Source organism: Podarcis filfolensis, assembly GCF_964270895.1.
Source record: "Podarcis filfolensis genome assembly, chromosome: 13".
In the NCBI taxonomy this organism is placed as follows: domain Eukaryota; kingdom Metazoa; phylum Chordata; class Lepidosauria; order Squamata; family Lacertidae; genus Podarcis; species Podarcis filfolensis.
The window spans coordinates 39,159,600-39,181,532 of NC_139615.1; the positions used below are offsets into that span (position 1 = coordinate 39,159,600).

Here is a 21,933-nt window from a genome sequence, read left to right on the forward strand (position 1 = left end):
GGACTGTATTCAGCCATTGGATTTTGTGTTGGGGACCAAATCTAAACTCAGCCAAAAACCCTTTCTGCTCGCAGGATTCATATAACTTGTTCTGTTGTCAGAAACAGCTTTTGGCCTTTAGAGGAGGAGAGGGGGGTAAAATATATTTTTTAAAAGAAGCATTGACTTTGCTAGTCAGAGCGCTGGGCAACAGCGGCAGACGTACAGATGTATCCGATTCCCATTTGGCTCCCAAGCTTCTCTGATACGGCATCTTGCTCTTCTGAAGTGCATCCTTGCAACCACAGGTGTGGATTGCAGGGAAAACGTCTAGCTTGTTTGTCGAAAATATGGTAGTTGGGTGACTGGTGCCCATTTGCAGGAGGGAGTCCACCAGTAGCTGGCTCCAGAGCCAACTCTTCTAGATCTGTCCTCATCCACCTTTTCAAGATCCACAAGGGCAGCACTGAGACAGAGAAGCTGGTAGACAGTGCTACTCCCTGGACTGATCGTAAAGTAAAGGTCAAGGACCCCTGGACAGTTAAGTCCAGTCAAAGGCAGCTATGGGGTTGCGGCGCTCATCTCGCTTTCAGGCCGAGGGAGCCGGCGTTTGTCCACAGACAGCTTTCTGGGTCATGTGGCCAGCATGACTAAACTGCTTCTGGCGCAACGGGACACCATGATGGAGACCAGAGCCCACAGAAACGCCGTTTACCTTCCTGCCACAGCGGTACCTATTTATCTACTTGCACTGGCGTGCTTTTGAACTGCTAGGTTGGCAGGAGCTGGGACAGAGCAACGGGAGCTCACCCTGTTGCGGGGATTCGAACCGCCAACCTTCTGATCGGCAAGCACAAGAGGCTCCGTGGTTTAGACCCCAGCGCTCCCCCTCCCCCAATCAGGCAGGCAGGCAGGCAAATGGGGTCTGGCTTAGGGCAGCCATGAGGTCAGAGGGTCAGTACCCCTTTCAGTCCAATGGAGCAGCTTCCACGGTGTAAAGCTGAGAGTGGTGTATGAAGAGACCCACTGACAATCTGTTTTAGAGTGGAGTTATTATTATTTATTGAATTTATATGCCGCCCTATACCTGGAGGTCTCAGGGCAGTTCACAGAATAAAATCAAGATATAAAACCACAAAATACAGAATAAAAATTTTAAAAATCAACCCGATAGCCCCACCACCACACAAAACACACACACACATTTTAAAGGGCATAGGATGTCAATCAGATCAACCAAAGGCCTGGTTAAAAAGGATCGTTTTTGCCTAGCGCCTAAAGGTGTATAGTGAAGGCACCTTGGGGAGAGCATTCCACAGACTGCAAAGAAAGCCCGTTCTCGTGTTGCCACCCTCTGCACCTCTTGAGGAGGAGGCACACGAAGAAGGGCCTCAGAAGATGATTTCGGGGTCCGGGCAGGTTCATATGGAAAGAGGCGGTCCTTCAGGTATTGCAGTCCTGAGCCGTTTTAAGGGTCAAAACCAGCATTTTGAATCCCCCCCCCTTCCTCAAAGTGCCCCTTCAGGAAAAAAACTAGTAAGAATTTTATATCCCATCAGATGTCAAGGGAATGAACAACTATCTGACTTTTAGAAGACATCTGAAGGCAACCCTGTATGGGGAAATTGTTAATGTCTAATGTTTTACCATTTTTTATGTGCTGTAAGCCACCCAGGGGGGTATAAATAATAAAATTATTATTATTATTATTATTATTATTATTATTATTATTATTATTATTAATTTTACTGTTTAACGGAGGATTTGATATATTTTCTGGCTCATATTTGTTGTAGGGTTTTTTGTACTTTTTAATACCGTTTCACAATTGTTTGCAGACTTGTGGCTTTTTTGTTCTCGATTCCTGTGCTACGCTAGTTTGCCATGTAGCATTTGCAGTGTGCAATATTACAATAAGAGGACTGGGGGGAAACTTTATGGATGTAATGTTTCCTACAGTTTGCGATAGTATTTCTCAGCGATTTAAATGTGACCAAGCCTTCTGTACTTTGTCACAAAAAGCAGGTTTTCCAGGTGACTTATTTTGGCAAGTGTCAAAGTAATAATTTATGGTGTATTGCTGTCAATATTCACTTTGAATTAAAATATATATTGCAGCAAAAATAAAAAAAATCTGCTGCCTTAAGCCCCTGGGAACAGACTGGGTAAAAAACAATTTACAAAATCGAACAATGGATGGTATTCGGCAGCGACAAGCAGCAAACTGGTTTCCCCCCCTATATCTAGTACCTTGGACAGCTGCCTGATGGGTAGGCCGGTCCTGCGAAGAGAAATATCGTCTTCTCTTGGTACTTGCGTAACCACAGCAACCGCTTCTCTCTCTTGGCAGTCTCCCACCCACAAGGCCAAGCGGCAGCAGATGGACCTCATTTCTGAGCTGAAGAAGAAGCAGCTGGTGAAGGAGCCCCTCATTTACGAGGAGAAAGATGGAGCCATTGAGGACATTATTACAGGTGAGGAGGAAGGAGGCCGCTTGTTTTACCAGCGGGCTTTGAAGTCTTGGCAGATCCTCCGCGGAGGGCCGGCGATGGGCCGGGCAAAGTGGGAGCTGCGTGGAATCGTGGCGCCCGAGGGAAGCAACTTCCCAGGGACTTCTGAGCTGTGCAATTTGGGGTGACTTGGTTGGTAAAGCGTGAAACTCTTAACCTCAGGGTCATGGGTTAAGAGCCCCACGTTGGGCAAACAGATTCCTGCATTTGAGGGGGTTGTGCTAGAGTGACCCACTCTACGATTCTACAGTGAGGGGGGGAAAGTATTTGATCCCCTGCTAAATTTGCCCGTTTGCCCTCTGACGAAGAAATGACCAGTCCATAATTGTAATGGTAGGTTTATTGTAGCTGTGAGAGACAGAATAACAACAGGGAAAACCCCCAGAAACCCAGAAGACAAAAGTCAGAGATTGATGGGCATTATAATGCGTGAAATAAGGATTTGACCCCTTTGCAAAAGATGACTTAGTACTTGATGGCAAAAACCCTTGTTGGCAATTACAGAGGTCAGACGTTTCTTGTAGGTGGCCACCAGGTTTGCACACATCTCAGGAGGTATTTTGTCCTGCTCCTCTTTGCAGATCCTCTCCAAGTCAGTAAGATTTCGAGGCTGATGTGTAGCTACTTGAACCTTCAGCTCCCTCCACAGATTTTCAATGGGATTAAGGTCTGGAGACCGGCTAGGCCACTCCAGGACCTTAATGTGCTTCTTCTTGAGCCACTCCTTTGTTGCCGGGCCGTGTGTTTTGGGTCATTGTCATGCTGGAATACCCATCCTCAACCCATTTTCAGTGCCCTGGCTGAGGGAAGGAGGTGCTCACCCAAGATTTGACGAAACATGGTCCCGTCTATCGTCCCTTCGATGCGGTGAAGGTGTCCTGTCCCCTTAGCAGAAAACCACCCCCAAGCATAATATATCCCCCTCCATGTTTGACGGTGGGGATGGTGTTCTTGGGGTCGTAAGCAGCATTCCTCCTCCTCCAAACACGACGAGTTGAGTTGATGCCAAAGAGCTCGATTTTGGTCTCATCTGACCACAACACTTTCACCCAGTTCTCCTCTGGGTCATTCAGATGTGCATTGGCAAACTGCAGACATGTGCTGTCTTGAGCAAGGGGACCTTGCAGGCTCTGCAAGATCTCAGTCCTTCACAGCATAGTGTGTTACCAACTGGTTTCATGGTGACTATGGTCCCAGCTGAGGGATGTGGGTGGCGCCGTGGGTTAAACCACAGAGCCTAGGACTTGCCGATCGGAAGGTCGGCGGTTCAAATCCCCACGACGGGTGAGCTCCCGTTGCTCGGTCCCTGCTCCTGCCAACCTAGCAGTTCGAAAGCACGTCAAAGTGCAAGTAGATAAAACAGGTACCGCTCCAGCGGGAAGGTAAACGGCGTTTCCATGTGCTGTTCTGGTTCACCAGAAGTGGCTTAGTCATGCTGGCCGCATGACCTGGAAGCTGTACGCCGGCTCCCTCGGCCAATAAAGCGAGATGAGCGCCGCAACCCCAGAGTCGGCCACGACTGGACCTAATGGTCAGGGGTCCCTTTACCTTTACCTATGGTCCCAGCTGCCCTGAGTTCATTGACAAGTTCCCCCCGTGTAGTTCTGGGCTGCTTCATCACCATTCTCCTGATCATTACAACTCCATGAGACGAGATCTTGCATGGAGCCCCAGACCATATCTGGGTAAGGATAAGAGGCAATCACAGGCTTTACTGCGTGGTCCAAGGGCGCTCTGCTGAGCACACACACACACACACCCCAGCCCTTATTTGGCTGAGACCACACCATGCCTTTTTTTGGAGCAAATATTTGCCAGTGTACAGTTCTAACCGGCCTGTGTGCCTGGGCTACACATTTAATTTCCATCGTTTCAGATCTGGGCTCTCTGAGCAGTTGGCCATTAGTGGGCATCCTTAATTTTTCTTCTCCCCAACCCACCTGCTTGTTTATCACATTTGTATCCCACCTTTTCTCCAGATTGCTCAAGGCGGTGGATACACAGTTCTTTTCTCTCCCATTCCCATCCAATTCCCACAGCAAAACCCTGTGAAGTCGGTTAAGCTGAGAGACAAGCGACTTCTGAGGCTTTTCCCCATTTTGCCAATGCCCAGACACACCACACAAACACACATCACCCGCAAAACTAGGTGGGGCTGTAAGGGAGGTTTTCTGCTGCTGTTGCTGCTGCTTTTTGCCTGTTTCATGGAGTCCCACTCACCTGTTGTTATACCCTCCTTAGGCCTTTCTGCTCTTTGTGCAAACCAGCTTGTCTGCTTGTACTAATCGCTGCAGGGCCTGGCACTCTTTCTAAGTGCACTCATGTCTTTTTTTTCCTGCCCAAAGATTCTCAAAGGGTGCATCTACACCACAGACTTAAACTGGCAGAACAGAACTGCAGGGGTGGAGAAGTTTTGTAGACAGGGCAGAGGGGTAGGGCAGGTTGTCGAACCTCCAACAGAGATTTGTTAGTGCTCTCAATGAACTTCAATTTCCAGGATTATTTAGAGAGAAGCCGTGACAGATATGAACTTCTGTGGAATGCAGAGATGCCGTTTAGAGGCTCGGCGCCTCTTTTTAGAGACCACCTTCTTGCTTGCTTTGGGACTTTTACTTGCCTGCTTTACTTGCCCTTTGTCTCTCTTCCTCTTCTTAATCTCCTTGCCTTTCCCTCCGGTACTATTCTTTACTTAGCACTGAAGACCGTTCCTTTCACTGCTCGGACGGGCAAGCGCTCTTCTCGCCTCTTCTGCGACGCCAGTTTCAATGAAGAGAGCCCACTGTAGCTTGTGGCTCTAGGTAACGTGCTGCATCAAAGGCACAAGGGTGGATTTATGTAGCCGAGGGGTGGGGAGCGCGGCAGGTAAAGGTGGCACCCCAAAACATCTCCTTCCAGTGCTGGGATGAGTCCTGCAATTGCTGAAGCATCTAGCCAGGCATTTGAGTGAATACATGAGGGAGTTCAAGCTGTGTGTGTGTGCATACAATCAGTGTTAGGGCTGGGTGATATATGGTTTTCAACAATGTGATATACAACCAGCTAAACATCGCAATAGACTGATATATCACGGTGTCTGAAATAAGGATGAAGCGATATAGAGGCATTGGCTGGCTTCACGGTTTTTCCTGCACCGTGATTTTTGCCGGCACCTGCCCTTGCAATTCGCTGCCCCCTGCATGAGGCAGGGGATTGCTGAGCCAGCAGAGTTAGCAGGAGCTGCAGGAATTGAGAGAAGCATTGACTGGCTCAATGTTTTCCCCCCACACATCGTGATTTTTGCATAGCCACACACCATGATTTCACAATGCATTGCCAGGTCAAATTTCTGAAATGCAGTTATCACGATATGGACTTCAGGCTTCTCAGGGCAGTAAACCTTTTAGGTCTGAAAGTGAGATGCGTCTCCAATTTTAAGTAAGAAAACGGAAGATCACACTGCATACAGCAGAGTGTTTCCTTCCTTTCCCTAGTTTTTGAATGAAAAGCAGCCTTGAAGGCTGCCATCAGGCACAGAGGAGGGGGTGCCAAGAATGTACCGAACGCTCAAATTGGGGCAGTCAATTTTTTCCAGTCGGTGGGAAAAGCAGTTGTGGGGAGCAGGGAAGAAAGCAATTTTGAGAAGGAGGATGGGGAAAGAGTTAAGCAAGTTCGCTCTACTCCTCTCGGTGGTCGCCTCCGAGGTTGTATTTCAATGTAAAAGTCAGGGGAGGGGAACACACAGCTGCACGTTCTGCATTGCAGAAGTTTTAGGGAGAAACCAGCCCAGGGCAAATCGAATAGCCAAGCAGGTCTGAATGCATGCGCCCGAAACAATTAACTAGGCATTTTGTTTTTTCTCGTGGCAGGCCTGCGCAACCAGCCGTACCGGCGAGGGGACACCGGTCGGCACAGCGCCAGGAAACGGGCCGTGGGGCAGACGCTGCAGGTGACTGCTGACATCTCGCTGTGACAGCCCCGAATGAGAACAGCAAGCTAGCCAAGCCTTGGTTTGGGGGCGCGAGGCAAGGACTGGGGGGGTTCCTGGCCGACGGGCTTGGACCAAAAGCTCCTCACACCAAGGAACGACAAAAACTCAGGGCAGGGTGATCCCTTTCCTTCTCCTCCTCCGCTTTTAAAGCCATTTGTGGGCTTATGCGCACAAAAACCCTGCCAATTCTCCTGCCCACGGGGATCTACGCTGCTTCGTTTTGAACTTCGTTTTCTCGGCCACGTCGGACGGCCCTAAGGTGGAACTATGGCAGGGGCTGCTCTGCCAACTAGGACAGCAGGTGGTTCTGGAAGGCGAGTCCAGCCAATGCAACACCAAGCCAAGAACGAGCACCTTCCACAGCCTGGAATGTTTGCGACTGCAGACTCCCTCTGGAGAGAGGAAGCGGAACCGACAGGGTCTCGATTCCTCCTCCCAGCTTGCCCTGGTCCCTCCCTCCCCCCCCCCGCCTCATCCAGCTGGGCCATTTCAGTCTGCTTTAATCCTCCACTTCCTCCTCCGGCCTGGAGAAGACAGCCAGTGTTCGCAGGCCAGTTTTCTCCCATCTGACATGAACGGTGCTGTTTGATCCGAGCGAGTAGTCGTACGCTTGTAGGAAGGTTACTTGCCCAGGAATGTGTAACCTCAGGATCATTTAAGCCATTGAAGTGGTGCAACGAGGGGGTCCACAAGGACTTTGCCGGGGGTGGGGTGGGGCAGCAAGCACCCTGTACAAAACAGCTCCAGCACTTTTTAAACCTCCGTGGGCAGGTGCCACGACCGCCTTGGCCTTGTAGGACGCAAACGGCAGGCAGCACTTCAGGTTTGTGCTGTAGAGAGGGCTAACAGCCTGTGTAGTTTTCTCCCTTTGCAACATTTCGGCTGGCACAGGCCTGGCTGAGGATGCCTGGGAGTGGTGTCTTAAGCCCTTACCAAGGCTGTTGTGGTTATAGATGACCCAGGAGTCTCTGCTGCCCTCCCTATTTTCACGAGGGCAACAAGACGAGAGTTTGATCAGTGCACGTAAGCAACCAGAGTTGTCCTTCCTTCCACCAAGGCTCCTCACCACCACCTGAAGTCACTCCCCTCGTGCACGCCGTAAGATGGGAAGTGCCCAGCCGCTAAGGAGGAAAGGAGACTGGGCTCTAAGCAGGAGACGTAAATCTTCCTAAGTATAATGTTTGGTTAAAGTTATTAATATAATTTCGGCTTCTTACTCTAGCACAACGACCATCCCTAGGAAGCAGTTGCGGTCCGTGGAACAGTCTCTCAGGATTTAAGTATTTGGCACAGGCGGCACTTTGGCATTTTTGAAACCAACACGCTCTGATGCAGAGAAGCTCAGAGGCTTCGTGACAATCAAAACGGGGGAGCGAGTTGCTTTTCTTTTTCTTGCCACGTGGTGTCGCCATTTCTGCGGGGTTTTCCACCGGTGCTCTTTCTCCAACCTGTGCCCTGGGTTCTAGTCTCCCCCCGCCCCCCCAGAACTAAAAGTAGAGGTAATTAGGTCAATCAGGTGATACCCGCTATAATTTCCAAGAGCACAATGGGGTGGTTTCTCTCCCCGCCCACCCCCCAAGGAATCTAAGCAGCAAATGAATTTGTAGATGGGGTAAGATTTCTGCCCCGAGGGTCAGGTTGTCTGAAGGACTCTGCATCATGGAGCCACTTTGCTTACAAAGGCAGACCAAGGGGTAAGCTCACCTTGCTTTGAAGCAAGGGGGCGATCCTAACAGACCCAGGATGTAATGTCTTTCGGCAGCTCTGTTCTCTGTGGGTTCCCAGGGGACAAAGGCACTTGCAAGTTGAGCATCTGCTCTCCCCCTTGCTCTTTACAGCTCATGCCCTTTTTTCTTTTCTGGGGGTGGGGAGAGGAGATTGTGAAAACTCCAAAAGAGATAAAGCCCATCCCATCCACCCCAGCACAAATCCATGCCCCCTGGGACGGATTCTGCCTACAGAGGACGTTGGTAGGCAAAGAGCTGCATTCCCACCCTGTTCACCCCAGCATGCAAGCTTTGCAGCAATAAATGCACACAGCAGCGGGTGTTGACCTGCATACCTAACAGCCCCCCTGTTCTGTCTCAGCTGGAAAGGAACAATTTCTTTAAAAGTCATGCAAAAGTCAACACCCTATTCTTCATCTGCTCATCCGGCTTTAGCCTTCGAGCTGCACACCCGCTTAGAAACTCCCGGTTTAGACTTAGGCTAACATTTGCTTTCTCCTGTAACCTTAAAAGCAGCTTAAAGAAAAGAAAAACAATCACAGCATATACACTCAGAACAGAAACCTTGGACATTGTTTCATCACACACTTTTGGGGGCGGGTGGGCGGGGGGAGAAGCGGGAGAAGGGGATATTAGGAAAAGAATTGAATGTGCAACCTATTGTTTTTAGAAATGCCTTGAATCATGGAGGGGAGGACCAAAACGCCCCTGTATGATTGCTATTTGTATACATTATTTTTATATATGGTTATGTGAATTGCATTTAATCCAAAGCGAGTTAACCATGAGAGCAAATAATAAATGTATTCTAAAGATGCGAAAGGTGCCTGTGTTCAAAGAGAGTGCCGGCAGTCTGCTGGAGGGCAAAGAACGCCATAAGGTACACTCCAATTTTTAAGCCCCCACCTCCCACCCCAAGCAAGGCTGCCTCTGCTGCAAGGTCCGCTAAGAAATCAATTTGCCCACAGCAGTGGAATGCCCTTGCTTGCACCCCTTGTGACTGCAGATTCTCAGTACAGTTGTACTTTGGAAGCTGAACGGAAATCGTTCCAGAAGTCCGTTCAATTTCCAAAACGTTCGGAAACCAAAGCATGCCTTCTGATTGGCTGCAGGAAGCTCCTGCAGCCAATCAGAAACCGCGTCGGACGTTTGGGTTCCAAAGAATGTTTGCAAACCAGAACACTCACTTCCCAGTTTGCAGCATTCGGGAGCCAAAATGTTCAGTTTGCAGGGTGTTCGGGATCCAAGGTACAACTGTATCTCCATCCAAAATTCAGGGCAGGGAGCAGTGCAGCGGTGCCTAGATATACACAGTTGGCTGAGGGTATTCACATTACAATATTTTCTATGCACAGTATTTCAAAAGTGAAATCTCTTTTTGTCACACTGCAACACAACACAATTATACATATACTTATTAGGTGCTAGAGAACGAACAATAGGGGGTGTCTATATCGTGCCCTGTTTTATAGTCTTTCTAATAGAAATCCAGCTAATTAATTTAGCATGCTGGATGGACTCAATGGACATTTTAATTTGGGCGGTGGGTGGGAGGGGAGGAATACACACAGACTTGCACATATATCATTTGTGACTCTCGCCGGACTCTGCATGGATGGGTAAGTTAAGTGGCAGCAGAATAGCTGCCATCGTGTATCCCACGCCTGTTGAGAAACTTGGTGAAACAACTTGGCATGCACTGCTTTGGGACACGGGGAATGGCTGGGACACGGGACCCACAAACCTGAAGCATTAAGACCAACCTCACTCCAAACCAAGAATTGCCCAAGAGCAGAGCAGCAACACACAACACTGTTCAATAAAATAAAACGCAACAAAAGTCAGTTGCTGCCCCAAAAGGCGTAATTTTGCTTCATTTCCACAACAGCAATACATACATTATCATGGTGTTCTGGAACACCACAGAAAGGCAAAATAAGGTAACAACAGATTTAGGCCACTGTTAGTATTGCATAGGTCTGGCAACTGGCAGAACTGATTTGAATCCAAAGAAAAGCAAGCATGTGCCCATCTTAAAAACTATTTTGTCCCACTGATGTCAACAATTTGAGTGGAACTGACATTCCCTGCACTGGAGCCCTTGGATTTACAAGAACCAAAGAGTCTAGAGGAGTCTGGCTGCGATCATATCCTAGGACTTTCCCCACCCCTTCAAATTGAGGAACCACCCCCCTACACACACAAAATACTTTTGTCTTTTCAAAATCAAGGGCAGACAAAGCAGAGTCTTGTTCTTGCAGAGCAAAACACAGCTATTCAGCTCGCAGTTCAAACTTCTGAAATCAAAGTACAGCACAGCCAGCCAGCCAACCCTCTGACAAAAATGATCATTTCCTAAAGCAAACTTGCAGAGCAAGTGGAAAGGGTACATATGAAATGAATGAATGAATGAATGAATGAATGAATGAATGAATGAATGAAAGCAAGGCAAAGCACCAGTGCTTTCATATTACCCACTCTAGGCTTCCATGGTGCTGATTGTATTGCTGAACTACAGCACTCAGAAGCCCAGGGGCTAGCACTGGAGGATGGAATATTTCCCAAAATATCTAGAGGGCTGCAAGTTCCCCACTTATGCTCCAGAAGGTCTTCCTGCAGTAAATGGTATAGACTAGAAGGACCATGGGTGGCTATAAAGCCACAGGGCTAGTGGAGACCACTAAGTGCACAAGAGCTCCAATCTAAATGGGGAGCAAGAACATTTGCCTCTCAAAAAGCCGGTAGATAACCTGTCCTGTCTCCCTCTTTCAGCAGCTGCATGCAAGAACTGAACAAGGCTTGCAGGATGTAGGTCTAATGTGCTGCAGAGAAGAGCAATGGGACAAAGAGATTATTAATGGAGCTAGGAGTGTAGGCCTCCCTGCCCCAGTTTCCTTTTCTAAATGGTGAATTCCCCGCTATTTAACTTGGTAGCAACCAAAAACACACTCCTTTTGCCCAGCCTTTTCCCTTCTAAGCTTACACAGTGCCTCTTCTACACACCAGGTGGCGCCTGTACCAGTTCTGTTCGTTTTCCTGTAAAAATAACGCCGTAAACCTTGGTTTGCTGACTTTACCGCAGCCTTGATGGCAATTTATGCTTTTGTCCTGGCTGCCACGCACACCATGACAAAGGCTGAACTGAAATGATGTTGGCCTTTAAAGTGTCTTATTGTAAAATATTTCCTCTTGGCACGTGTACACCAAGGGAGGTTTGAGAAAAGGAAGCTCTTCTAGGGCAGCAGGTGATTTGGAAAACGATGAAGATGCCCTATGATGTCCTTCCTTTTTAAAAACACACCTCTTCTTTTTTTTCTACCCTACTTCAGAGAGTTTAGAAAGAGGCAGCTTCCTTGCCTGACAGCAGAATCAACCCAAACGGGATAGAATAACCTTAGCTCCGAAAAAAAAAGAAAAAACCAAACCATTTTATGCCACCTGAGAATGGCCAAAGCTGTCCCAGAATGGCTGCCTTCTAGTCTCAAATCCCTGCAGCGCCATGGCTGTAGGGTTGAGATTAGCCAGCCTTCATTTTGTAGGCAGCATTAGTATTCCAGACAGGAAGCTCAGCAAGGAAGTGGGTTCAGATTCAAAGCTTAGTAAGCTTCATGCAAGGCTTTGTCACAGCAGGACATCCTTGTACCCAACAAGGAAAGAGGACGTACCACTTCCCTCCTAATGAAGTTCCTCATCTAGTCACTGTCATTCATTTACCCACATCACTTGGCACAGAATAAGGCCACTCCAAACTCTACAAGGTCAACCGTGCCAATATGCACACAGATTTTTTTTATATTAAAAAAATCATATATATTGTACTGATTTGCTTGCTTTATTTCAAGCTTACATTTTGCCTAAAACTCTTCTGGTATAGAGTTTGGATTTCTAAGGCTGCAATCCTATGTACGCAATTAGTTCGGTGTAAAGTCCCACTGACTGCAGCGGGGCTATATCTGAGTAAGCATGCATAGCCCTGGCTCTGTTAAGACACATGCAGTTCTCTCTAGGGCAGAAAAAGAAAATGGAACCAAAGCCTAAAACGTAAGGAGCTCCACTTGAGATGTCTGTGTCAGTCATCACTAATCACCAATGGGGGGTGTAGCTGAAAACATATCTATGAAGGGATGCATATCAGGCTCCCCCAATTGGTGACCCACCAAGCCAAAAAAAAATCAAACTTCCTACTTCTTGCTGCCTGTCCAGGGGCTGCAAAAACCTACAAAGCAACTGTTTGGCTACGGTACATGTCTGCCAAGGTGTATTGGGTTTGGTGGGTTACAAACAACATAGGCCTGGATTATATGAACAAACTGAGACACACTTGAGTGATTTCCCACCCTGTCACGCATTTCTCCATGAGATGGAATGCAAGGCTGGTTGCGTTTTGACGCCAAGCACAGAAAACTCCCCTCAAACACCCCAAAAGGGGCACTATGGTATATTGGAGAAATTTGATGCCTGGACTTCTGCAAGAACCCCCCCCTGGAAATTTTAAGCTCACCAAAATTTGGCCAAGTAGCGATTCACCAAGCCAAACAGGGCTCAGGCATATTAAGGCCTTTGAGGTTTTTGGCCACACAAGGCAGGCAGCAAGAGCAGGTGCTCTTATCATCAAAGCACTGGTGGGCTGCCATAGGCACTGGATGGTGCGCAAAACCAAAGCTGGCTGTCCACTGCATAGTTAGGAAAATCGCCATGCAACTGAAATTTAATACGACGAATCTTCCAGCACCGATTTCTGAGCTTTCTCAGAAGGTGCAGCATGCTACCAGTTTCGCTGAGGAAGTTCCCAAGCGAATCAGATATGTGTTGCTGACTACATTCCTCCAAGCTGCTCAGGGCAACGGTTTTTGCACGGCAACAAGTGTGCCGCGTCGAACGATGATGAGAAAGTGAGTTGGCCAGGGTGACCTGATGTGCTTTGTCTCCAAGGAGGTTCCCCACCTCTAAGCCCATTGCTGGGTTTGGGGAACTTAACTAAGCCCCACTGGGCAAATCAGAACTTCCCATTTTCTTTGGGATTCATAGAAGGCGGTTGGGTTAAGAAATTCACCGCCTTCCCGCAACCCAGCAGATCAGGTTCATCCTAGTCTTCTGGGTCAGTTTCATAAACGCAGACACAATAATTCAGTTTTTTCTGCCACCCAGCCCATAAACCTGGCTGCACACAAGGGCTGGGTGCAGTAAAGAAGCAGAGAGGAACCAAAACTATAACCTACAACCACCAACAATATTCAGCACTCAGCTATCTGCAGATACCACATCTGGCTCCATGGGGGTATCACAGGAGTGTCGTGGGGAGAGACAACATCCCTTAAGGCTTCTTCTCTAGCTGGCCATGTTTGACCCTCCAGCTCCAGCCACAGCTGCTGTCAGGAGCAAGGGTGCACTGAAGCTCGATGCCCAAATCAGGGATCTCCATGTCGCAGCAGACGGGCTGGCCTTCCTTGGTGAAGAAGCTGAAAGCAGAGGCCGGTATCTGTGAAAGCAGAACACACACACACAAAAAGGTGAAGGGGTCCGACTTCACAACAACTGGATCAAATCTACGCTTCCAGGTCTCATAAGAAAGCTGCAGAGATAGCGCAGGATAGTGCGCACCCCGGAAATGATCTCTTTCAGCTTCTGCCTTCTGGAAGAAGGTACAGGGTTATAAAGACTAGGACTAGCCGCCTGAGAAACAGTTTCTATCCAAATGCAATTTTGGTTTTAAAGGCAGTGTAAGGTAGTCTCAATGGGAGTATATTGTATTTAATTATGGGGTATCGTAGTTTTTAGGGGGCTAACCAGGCTGGGATAGCAGGCTTGTTGGTTTTTGAATGTCTGATGTAGATTTTTTCAATTTTGTTGTTCTGCATGGGACAATGACAATAAAGATTATTGTATTGTATCATAACTGCACTTTTATTTCTAGTTGACAGAGGAAGAAACGAAGTCATATCACATGCATTTAAAGGGGAATGGGCAAAAAATTCATTGCATGCGTATTTCTGGGCCCACAGCAGAGTTCAGTAAGAGCAAAGTGGCCATGTTGATTTCTGCCTCGAGACAATTGAGTGTGCCTCCAGGGGTGGAGCCAGACCACTGCGCTAGCAGCACTGAAGCAACCTCCCTGGGGCGCAAACCTGGGCAGTGTGTATGGAGGTCCTGGGTGATGACAAGACTCAGCCTTGCTGACGAGGTCCAAAGGAAAGGAAAGCAATGTCTGGCATCAGCTGGGCTGCAGGAGTTGCTGGAAGGAGGCATACAAAGTGCCACCCAACCGTGTTAGGGATTCCACTCTGGATTTGTGCAGGGTTTAATCTTTAGCCTTTTCTTCTCCAGAAGATATCTTGCAAGGCGAAGAAGGATTAAGATGACATTCCCAAATACAGTGGTACCTTGGTTCTCAACTTGGTACTCAAATGCCGAAAACCCAGAAGTAAGTGTTCCAGTTTTCGAACATTTTTCGGAAGCCGAACATCCGATGCGGCTTTTGGCTATTGTTTCTGGGACACCTGCACCAATCAGAAGCTGCGCCTTGGTTTTCGAACATTTCGGAAGTCAAACAGACCTCCGGAACGGATTAAGTTTGCCGCTTTTGTTTTTGCTATTTATTTTGCATTTTTGTGGCTTTCTCGGTTAATTTGTTTTTGTGACTGGGTAGAACCCAGTTCAGCTACTGACTGACTGAGGAAATGGATAAAAGCCCCCCATCCAAACAATGACTATCATCAGCACAGATAAGGAAAAAAAAATAATTTTAATTTTTATCATCTACAAGACTGCCTTATTCATTTTATAGTGCAGTACATTGATTACTGATTTCATTTTATGGATCAATGGTCTCGTTAGACAGTAAAATTCATGTTAAATTGCTGTTTTAGGGGTTGTTTTTAGAAGTCTGGAACAGATTGATCAGTTTTGCATTACTTTCTATGGGAAAGCGCGCCTTGGTTTGGGAACACTTTGGTTTTGGAACGGACTTCCGGAACGGATTAAGCTTGAGAACTAAGGTACCACTGTAGCCTCATTTTGCAGTACTTCGCACTCCCAAAAGGAGAGAGGTCCACCAGGGCAGAACTCACCTGGCTGCTGATTCCAATGGCTACATCTCCCACCTTGGCGCCATGAAACTCTCGGATGTGGAGACTCTCCCCGCTGAGCAAGCGGATCTCAATTTTCACTCCTGGAAGGCAGAAATAGAGAGCTAAGCATTTACTTGCCACCTGAAGATAACATTCTATACATCTGACAAAGCAGTTTCTGGTCCATTAAAGATCATGCCAAATAAATCTATCAGGATGCTTCCTGGCTGTTGCTATTTTCAGGTGGGATTTGCTCACCTACTGGCACATTGCAAGGGCCCCAAACAACTAACTCACTATCACAAAGGATCAGACTTCTTTGTGATAAGAGCAATGGCAAAATGCACTGAGAAATGCAAGGTAGCCTTTACAAAAACTTATGGAATATGCAGAAACAGGGAAACTTACAGGAAAAATAAGAAATCAAGATAACAAACTTTTTAGAAAAGAATGGAAATGGTTTATGGAATATTTACAAATAAACTGCAAACAGGTAAGAACATTGGCAGGATTATTGTAATAACCTGCAGTTTTTTTTATAAGAGTATATATTTAAAGTACATGAATAAATGAGTAAGTTCATTTGGAATATGCAGAAAATAAAAATATATATATTTAAGAAACCTCAGAAAGAGGGAGAAGGAACTGTCAAAATGATTGTAAAATTACTGAAAGGTATAAAATTGAAAATCATAAAAAAGAGAAATGCAAGGCAGCCAACTATATCCTGGTATTTGATGTAAAACGAATTTTGCTCCCAATTCTAGTGTTTATTAGTTTATTAAGAATGATTACACGGTCTAATTAGCAACTATTAATTCATGTGCCAATGAAACACACCACAAAATGGAACCGTTTAACACAATAGTGCCTTTGGCAAGCAAATGCAGAAGAAGCCATTTGGCCTCTGGCTTGCTTACTACCGTACGGACCGAGAACAGAACCTACCATCAAAGTAGTTGGGCATATCTGTATTCCTGCTGAGATGCAGCCAGCTGTTCCAGCTGTTGCTCTGCCCATCTGTTTGGCTGCTCCACGAACCCACTCCAGAACTCATGGTTTCCTTCAGGCTCTGAGATGTTTTCAATGAGTCCTAGAGAAACAGAAAGCAATAGCAATGTCATTCTTCCGCAGGCACACCAGTTGGCTGCCGGGTCTAGTTTCCAATGCCCCACAGTATGGGGGTCACTTCTTCACTTCAGGTAGCCCCACTCCCAGGCATGTCCAAAGGACTGAAAACCTGGAAAAGACATAGAATCTGGCACTTCTCTCACTACCGGAACAGTATGAAAAGAAAAAGAGGCACCTGCTAATATCTATAGGGAGCTCACAAGCAGGACCTGGGAGCCAACAACAACAACAACAACAATAATAATTTATTTGTACCCCAGCCACTCTGGGCGGCTTCCAAGAAAGATTAAAAATACATTAAAATGTACACTAGGAGGCACCTGTCCCAATTTCTTTCTGGGCCACACGCTAAAGGTTTTCACAGCTCAGAGGGAGGAGATGATTCTGGGACCAAATCAGGGAATTGGCACAATGCAAGGAAAAAGGTAAAGGTAAAGGACCCCTGCACGGTTAAGTCCAGTCGAAGGCGACTATGGGGTGCGGCTCTCATCTCACTTTCAGGCCAAGGGAGCCGGCCTTTGTCCACAGACAGCTTTCCAGGTCATGTGGCCAGCATGGCTAAACCGCTTCTGGTGCAATGGAACACTCTGACTGATACCAGAGTGCATGGAAGCGCCATTTACCTTCCCACCACAGTGGTACCTATTTATCTACTTGCACTGGTGTGCTTTCGAACTGCTAGGTTGACAGGAGCTGGGACAGAGCAACAGGAGTTCACTCCATCACGGGGATTCCAACTGGCGACCTTCTGATCGGCAAGCCCAGGAGGTTCGGTGGTTTAGACCACAGCGCCATCCGCATCCCAGCACAATGCAAGCAGCCCATGGCTCCCTCCTGCTTGTCTTCATGTACTTGCCTTCTCACTGGCATCTGACGGGAGAGCACTGTCCAGGCTGAGGCACAACAACATCTGCTCCTGCTCCTCCAGAGAGAAGGGCTGAGATAGGCTGTTTCGAATCAGCTCTGTGGGAAAGGAAACAGACTACAATGACAATGAAGGCCAAAATATCACGCTGTAACAGCCCCTGGCCCTCAGCAAGTTCCAGATCCCCCCTCCAAGTGTCAAGTGGGGTCGTGCCATGCAGCTCTGCCCCATTTTTCAGAGAACTACATTTGATTGATTTTGGAACACATTTGCCAAGTACTCAATGCAGTTTTAAACAAATCCTGTGCATATTTTTATCACCATTTAACTCCCTAACCTCCCGCTCTCTTCAGCACAGCCTTTCTCATTTCAAATGCTCCATAAAAGCTCCTCCTCCTAATCAGTATCTCGCTCTGTCAGCCCAGAGCCAGTGTGGTGTAGTGGTTAAGAGTGGTAGACTCGTAATCAGGGGAACCGGGTTCGCGTCTCCGCTCCTCCACATGCAGCTGCTGGGTGACCTTGGGCCAGTCACACTTCTCTGAAGTCTCTCAGCCTCACTCACCTCACAGAGTGTTGGTTGTGGGGGAGGAAGGGAAAGGAGAATGTTAGCCGCTTTGAAACTCCTTAAAGGGAGTGAAAGGCGGGATATCAAATCCAAACTCTTCTTCTTCTTCATTTGGTGTTGCCTCATTTACACAGCGCCTCACCAATAAGCTTGCATCGAAAGACCTGAGCAAGGCTCTCAATAAATAAAATCAACGTGTTATAGTGACAACTGGCAGCTCAGAACATGAGCTGCACTGAGCTAGGAATCAAAGTCCAGATATAAGGCCATCTGGAGAGGAAATGGTGGGTGGAGGAAGGGTTCAGCAACCCCTTCCCACACAGCTTCTCTGCTTAAAACTGCAGCCTCACCATGCTGCTTTTCACAGCAGCTTGGCACCACTTATGTTAGGAGACATCGGCCTACAGTCGTAACAGATACTTCAACCTTGAACCAGATGATTCTTATGTGCAACGACTGAGTCCACAAAGTTCAAATCATGAAAAAAATTTGCTTGTTTTAAAACAGACCTACATTTGGGACTACAATTCCCATCATCCCTGACCACTGGGTCTTGTTAGCTAGGGATGATGGGAATTGTAGTCCCAAACATCTGGAGGGCAGGAGTTTGCTTATGCCTGCTTTAAAACAACAGCAGCATATTCTGTTTCCTTCATGGAAGGCTATTCAGTGTTCCTTTTCATATACAGTGGTACCTCGGAAGTCGAACAGAATCCGTTCTGGAAGTCCGTTTGATTTCCAAAACATTCAGAAACCAAAGCACGGCTTCTGATTGGCTGCAGGAAGCTCCTGTAGCCAATCATAAGCCGCGTCGGACGTTTGTGTTCCAAATAACATTCGCGAACCGGAACACTCACTTCCGGGTTTGCGGCGTTCGGGAGCCTAAACATTCGACTCACAAGGCGTTCGGGATCCAAGGTATGACTGTATGTGTATTTTTAAAATCATGATAGGATTTATTCTACATGGATTTGAAAGAAGACTCAATACACTGTGAGGCTCCATAAAGGTACAGAGAAAGACAAGAGCAATGATCTCAGCAATATAACAAAGGCGCTGTGGAAATCAGCTATACCAGATGCAAATCGTCCTAAACCCAAAATGGCAATGAACTAAATCAAGAAAGCAATGGAAATGACATGGGGCATAAAGAGCAGCTGGAGAAGTGCAGATAACACTTCTCCTACCTGAACCATGATGGGGAAGGAACCCTATCCTTCTGAAAAACCCTCACCCCCGCTTCAATAAAATTTAGCAATGTGCCATTGACAAGATATGGAATTCAAAAAAGATTCCCTTTTCAATACCTGCAGTAAGTGAAAGGAGCCCAATTTATCGTTTTAACCTTGAAAATGGAGATATTCAGTGTTCTGAGATGGTTTGTTCTTTTAAATCGCTATGTCCCATCTTATCCATGCTTCCTTCTATTCTGCTACAACCACCCGGGCACAAGATACATCGGCGCCGTGCATAGATGTAATTCCATCCCTCCTTTTTATCTTTTAAGCACACACCCCTTCCTTGCCTGGTCCTCCAGCCAACCAATAGGAAGCAGGTAGCACTGCCCCATACGTACAACCCTTCACCTCTGGGGCAGCAGAGCTGCACACAAAGAACTCGCTAGGCAGGAGACTTGAGAGCAAGATGACGAATAAAGGCACATTTCCAGAGAGAAAGACGAGAAGCGCAGTTCGGTCATTACCAAACTCCAGCTGCTGAAGCTCAAGTTCAAAGGATGCGGTTCTCCAGTCTGTCAAACTGCCCCTCTTGGTGCTGAGTGGAGGCAGGAAGCAGAGCTGCAGAGAGTCGCACGGCTGCATTAGTTCCTTGCACGTGCTCAGAGGGATGAACTGCGCCTTCTCGGCCAGACCGTGGCGGGGAAGTGGGAGGGTGTGGCCTTCGGGAGGCTCCGGGATTGGCAGCGGTGGGTCTGGGAGACTAGGCTCTGGGGCCAAGTGTAGGCTTCGGGGTTGTCTGTATTCTCCTCTCCAGGGGCTCTTCAGGCCTCCCACTGCAAAGCGAAGGGGAAATGTTAGGTCAGAAGAAAGAGAGAGGAGGGAATCCCTCTGCTGGAGGGAATCACCCAGAAGGTTTCGCTTCTTTTCAATCCCAGGTGACTGCCATTAAGTGAAGAAAAAGGATACATTGATGGGATGGTCATTTAAAGCTTTACCCAGTGGCAGGGAGTGTGTGGTGTGTGTGTGTGTGTGTGTGACCTCAAGTCTGAGGGCCAAATGAGGCCCCCAGATTTCTCTGCCTGGCCCCTAGAACTCTCCCCAAGCCACACCCTTCCCTGGTCCTGTTTCACCCCAAAGTGTTTTTTTTCCTAGCTGCAATTTGTCCTTGACATCTGATGGCTCTGGCTTGTCTGGATGGAGGTGTGTTTGTGTGTGTGTTTAGAAGTTACCCTATGGTAGAAAGGCAAGAATTACACCCACAGCTCTTCCCACCTTTGCCTCTGGCCTCACCTGCCACACACAGTGTGTTAAAGCAAACAGGTTACAAACGCCTGGAATTCCTGTGGCTAAATTATACCTGTTGTAGCTGCCGTACCTGGCCAAAGGCAGTCTTTTTAACCTGCCTCAAAACAGCAGCCTTCCCGTTCGCTACACCACCAAAAGCCCAAGTTGTAAAAGTTGCCTGTGACGCATTACGGCAGGAACAGCATTTTGAAAATAAAGGCACACTCCCTGCTGTCTGGCGGGAATGCGCGAAACAAGGGTTGAAGAATTGGGCCCAATATGCTTGACGTGCGGAACACCATCAGCTGTGGATTCAAAATTTAAGGACAGTAAAAAACCTAAGTGTTATGTGATTGATGGGGGACACCCACCCTCACTCACAGATGATGTCAGCACTTGGGGACTACCTCTCCTGGTATGCCCCATGGAGGACCTGACAGTCTGCAAATAACAACACCCTGAAGATTCTGGGCCTCAGGGATATTAGACTGGCCTCAATCAGAGCCAGGGCTGGTGGAACATTCTCTCACAAGAGACCAGGGCCCTGCGAGATTTGACCTCCTTCTGCTGGGCCTGCAAGATGGAGCTGTTCCACCAGGCCTTTGTATAAGAGCAAGCATGAAGGAGGTTTCCCAGCCCGCTCACGGTCCTGATAATATCAGTGGAAACAGTTGGTCCTGGCGAGAATTAACTGCTTTCAATTTTAACCTGAGGATTGTCATTTGTCCAGTTTTAACTTTAATTTATTTGGGATGCTTTTTAATCGATTGATTGCTTGTTTTTATGCATATTGTATTATTTATATGCTAGCCGCTCTGAGCCCGGCTCTGGCAGGGGAGGGTGGGGTACAAATAAAAAATTATTATTATTATTATTATTATTATCATCATCATCATCATCATTCTAACTCACAGCACAAGAACCAGATCTGCTTAGCGCCAACATCCAAGTAGTCCTATTAAAGCCAACGCAGCAAGCATATGGCGGCGGCAGCAAATAAAGCACATTGTATGCCGCAAGCAGCTTTTTTGTCGCCAGCGAGTTGTTGGGCTCTGGTAATCCGCCACTTGTTTAATAGCTGTGGGAAGTCCTCACCCTTTTCAAGGGCCGCACAGGCTTTCACCCTCAGCTCCGCTGCAGAGGCCCGTTGGGCCGGATCCTTCTCAAGACCCGCCTTGATGAGATGGGCGGTGGATGGGTGGCAGGAGGGTGGGATTTCTCTCAGTGGAGGTGGCTCTTTGGCTATCTGCAATATAGAAAACACGGGGAAATGTCAGGTATCAGAAGCGGCAATGTCTACCAGAGGAGGAGGAGGCAGGTCTGTTAGACAGGACAGGTCATCCAAGGTGTTATGATCCTAAAGAGGGTTGTTTTAATAGAAGATGATGTACCGTTGGTTTATTACGCCTGAGAAACTATTTGGAATGTATAAATGCATTTCAAATGTTTGCTGGAAGTGCCAAGGACAAAAAGGGACATTTTGCCATGCCGTGGTGGACATGTAAAAAGGCTAAAAAATATTGGATACAAATACGTACGCTGACACAGTCAAACCTCGCTTGTCAAATGCAATCCGTTCCGGAAGCCCATTCCGAAATGTTCTACAACCGAGGCACGGCTTCCGATTGGCTGCAGGATCTTCCTGCACTCAAGTGGAAGC

General features: G+C 47.5%; 2 protein-coding genes across 9 annotated transcripts in view; one reads left to right on the forward strand and one right to left on the reverse strand.

The window, feature by feature from the left end:
- The window catches only part of FMNL1 (formin like 1), a 118,080-nt gene extending 109,075 nt beyond the window's left edge, over window positions 1–9,005 (forward strand). For 5 of the 8 annotated variants that reach the window (XM_083582490.1, XM_083582492.1, XM_083582493.1 and 2 more), the window contains 2 exons: window positions 2,330–2,453; window positions 6,335–9,005. In XM_083582490.1, coding sequence (XP_083438616.1) covers window positions 2,330–2,453; window positions 6,335–6,438 — 228 coding nt within the window. In that variant the 3' untranslated portion in view covers window positions 6,439–9,005. Of the gene's footprint in view, window positions 1–2,329; window positions 2,454–5,182; window positions 5,288–6,334 lie in introns of all 8 variants that reach the window. The other 3 variants (XM_083582491.1, XM_083582496.1, XR_014540986.1) reach the window with 2 other exon arrangements.
- A 1,023-nt stretch (window positions 9,006–10,028) lies between these two features.
- The window catches only part of MAP3K14 (mitogen-activated protein kinase kinase kinase 14), a 48,945-nt gene continuing 37,040 nt past the window's right edge, over window positions 10,029–21,933 (reverse strand). The window contains exons 11-16 of the mRNA XM_083582664.1: window positions 21,369–21,519; window positions 19,514–19,822; window positions 17,238–17,344; window positions 16,199–16,343; window positions 15,251–15,351; window positions 10,029–13,662 (exon numbers count right to left, since the gene is read on the reverse strand). Coding sequence (XP_083438790.1) covers window positions 13,498–13,662; window positions 15,251–15,351; window positions 16,199–16,343; window positions 17,238–17,344; window positions 19,514–19,822; window positions 21,369–21,519 — 978 coding nt within the window. The 3' untranslated portion in view covers window positions 10,029–13,497. The remainder of the gene's footprint in view (window positions 13,663–15,250; window positions 15,352–16,198; window positions 16,344–17,237; window positions 17,345–19,513; window positions 19,823–21,368; window positions 21,520–21,933) is intronic.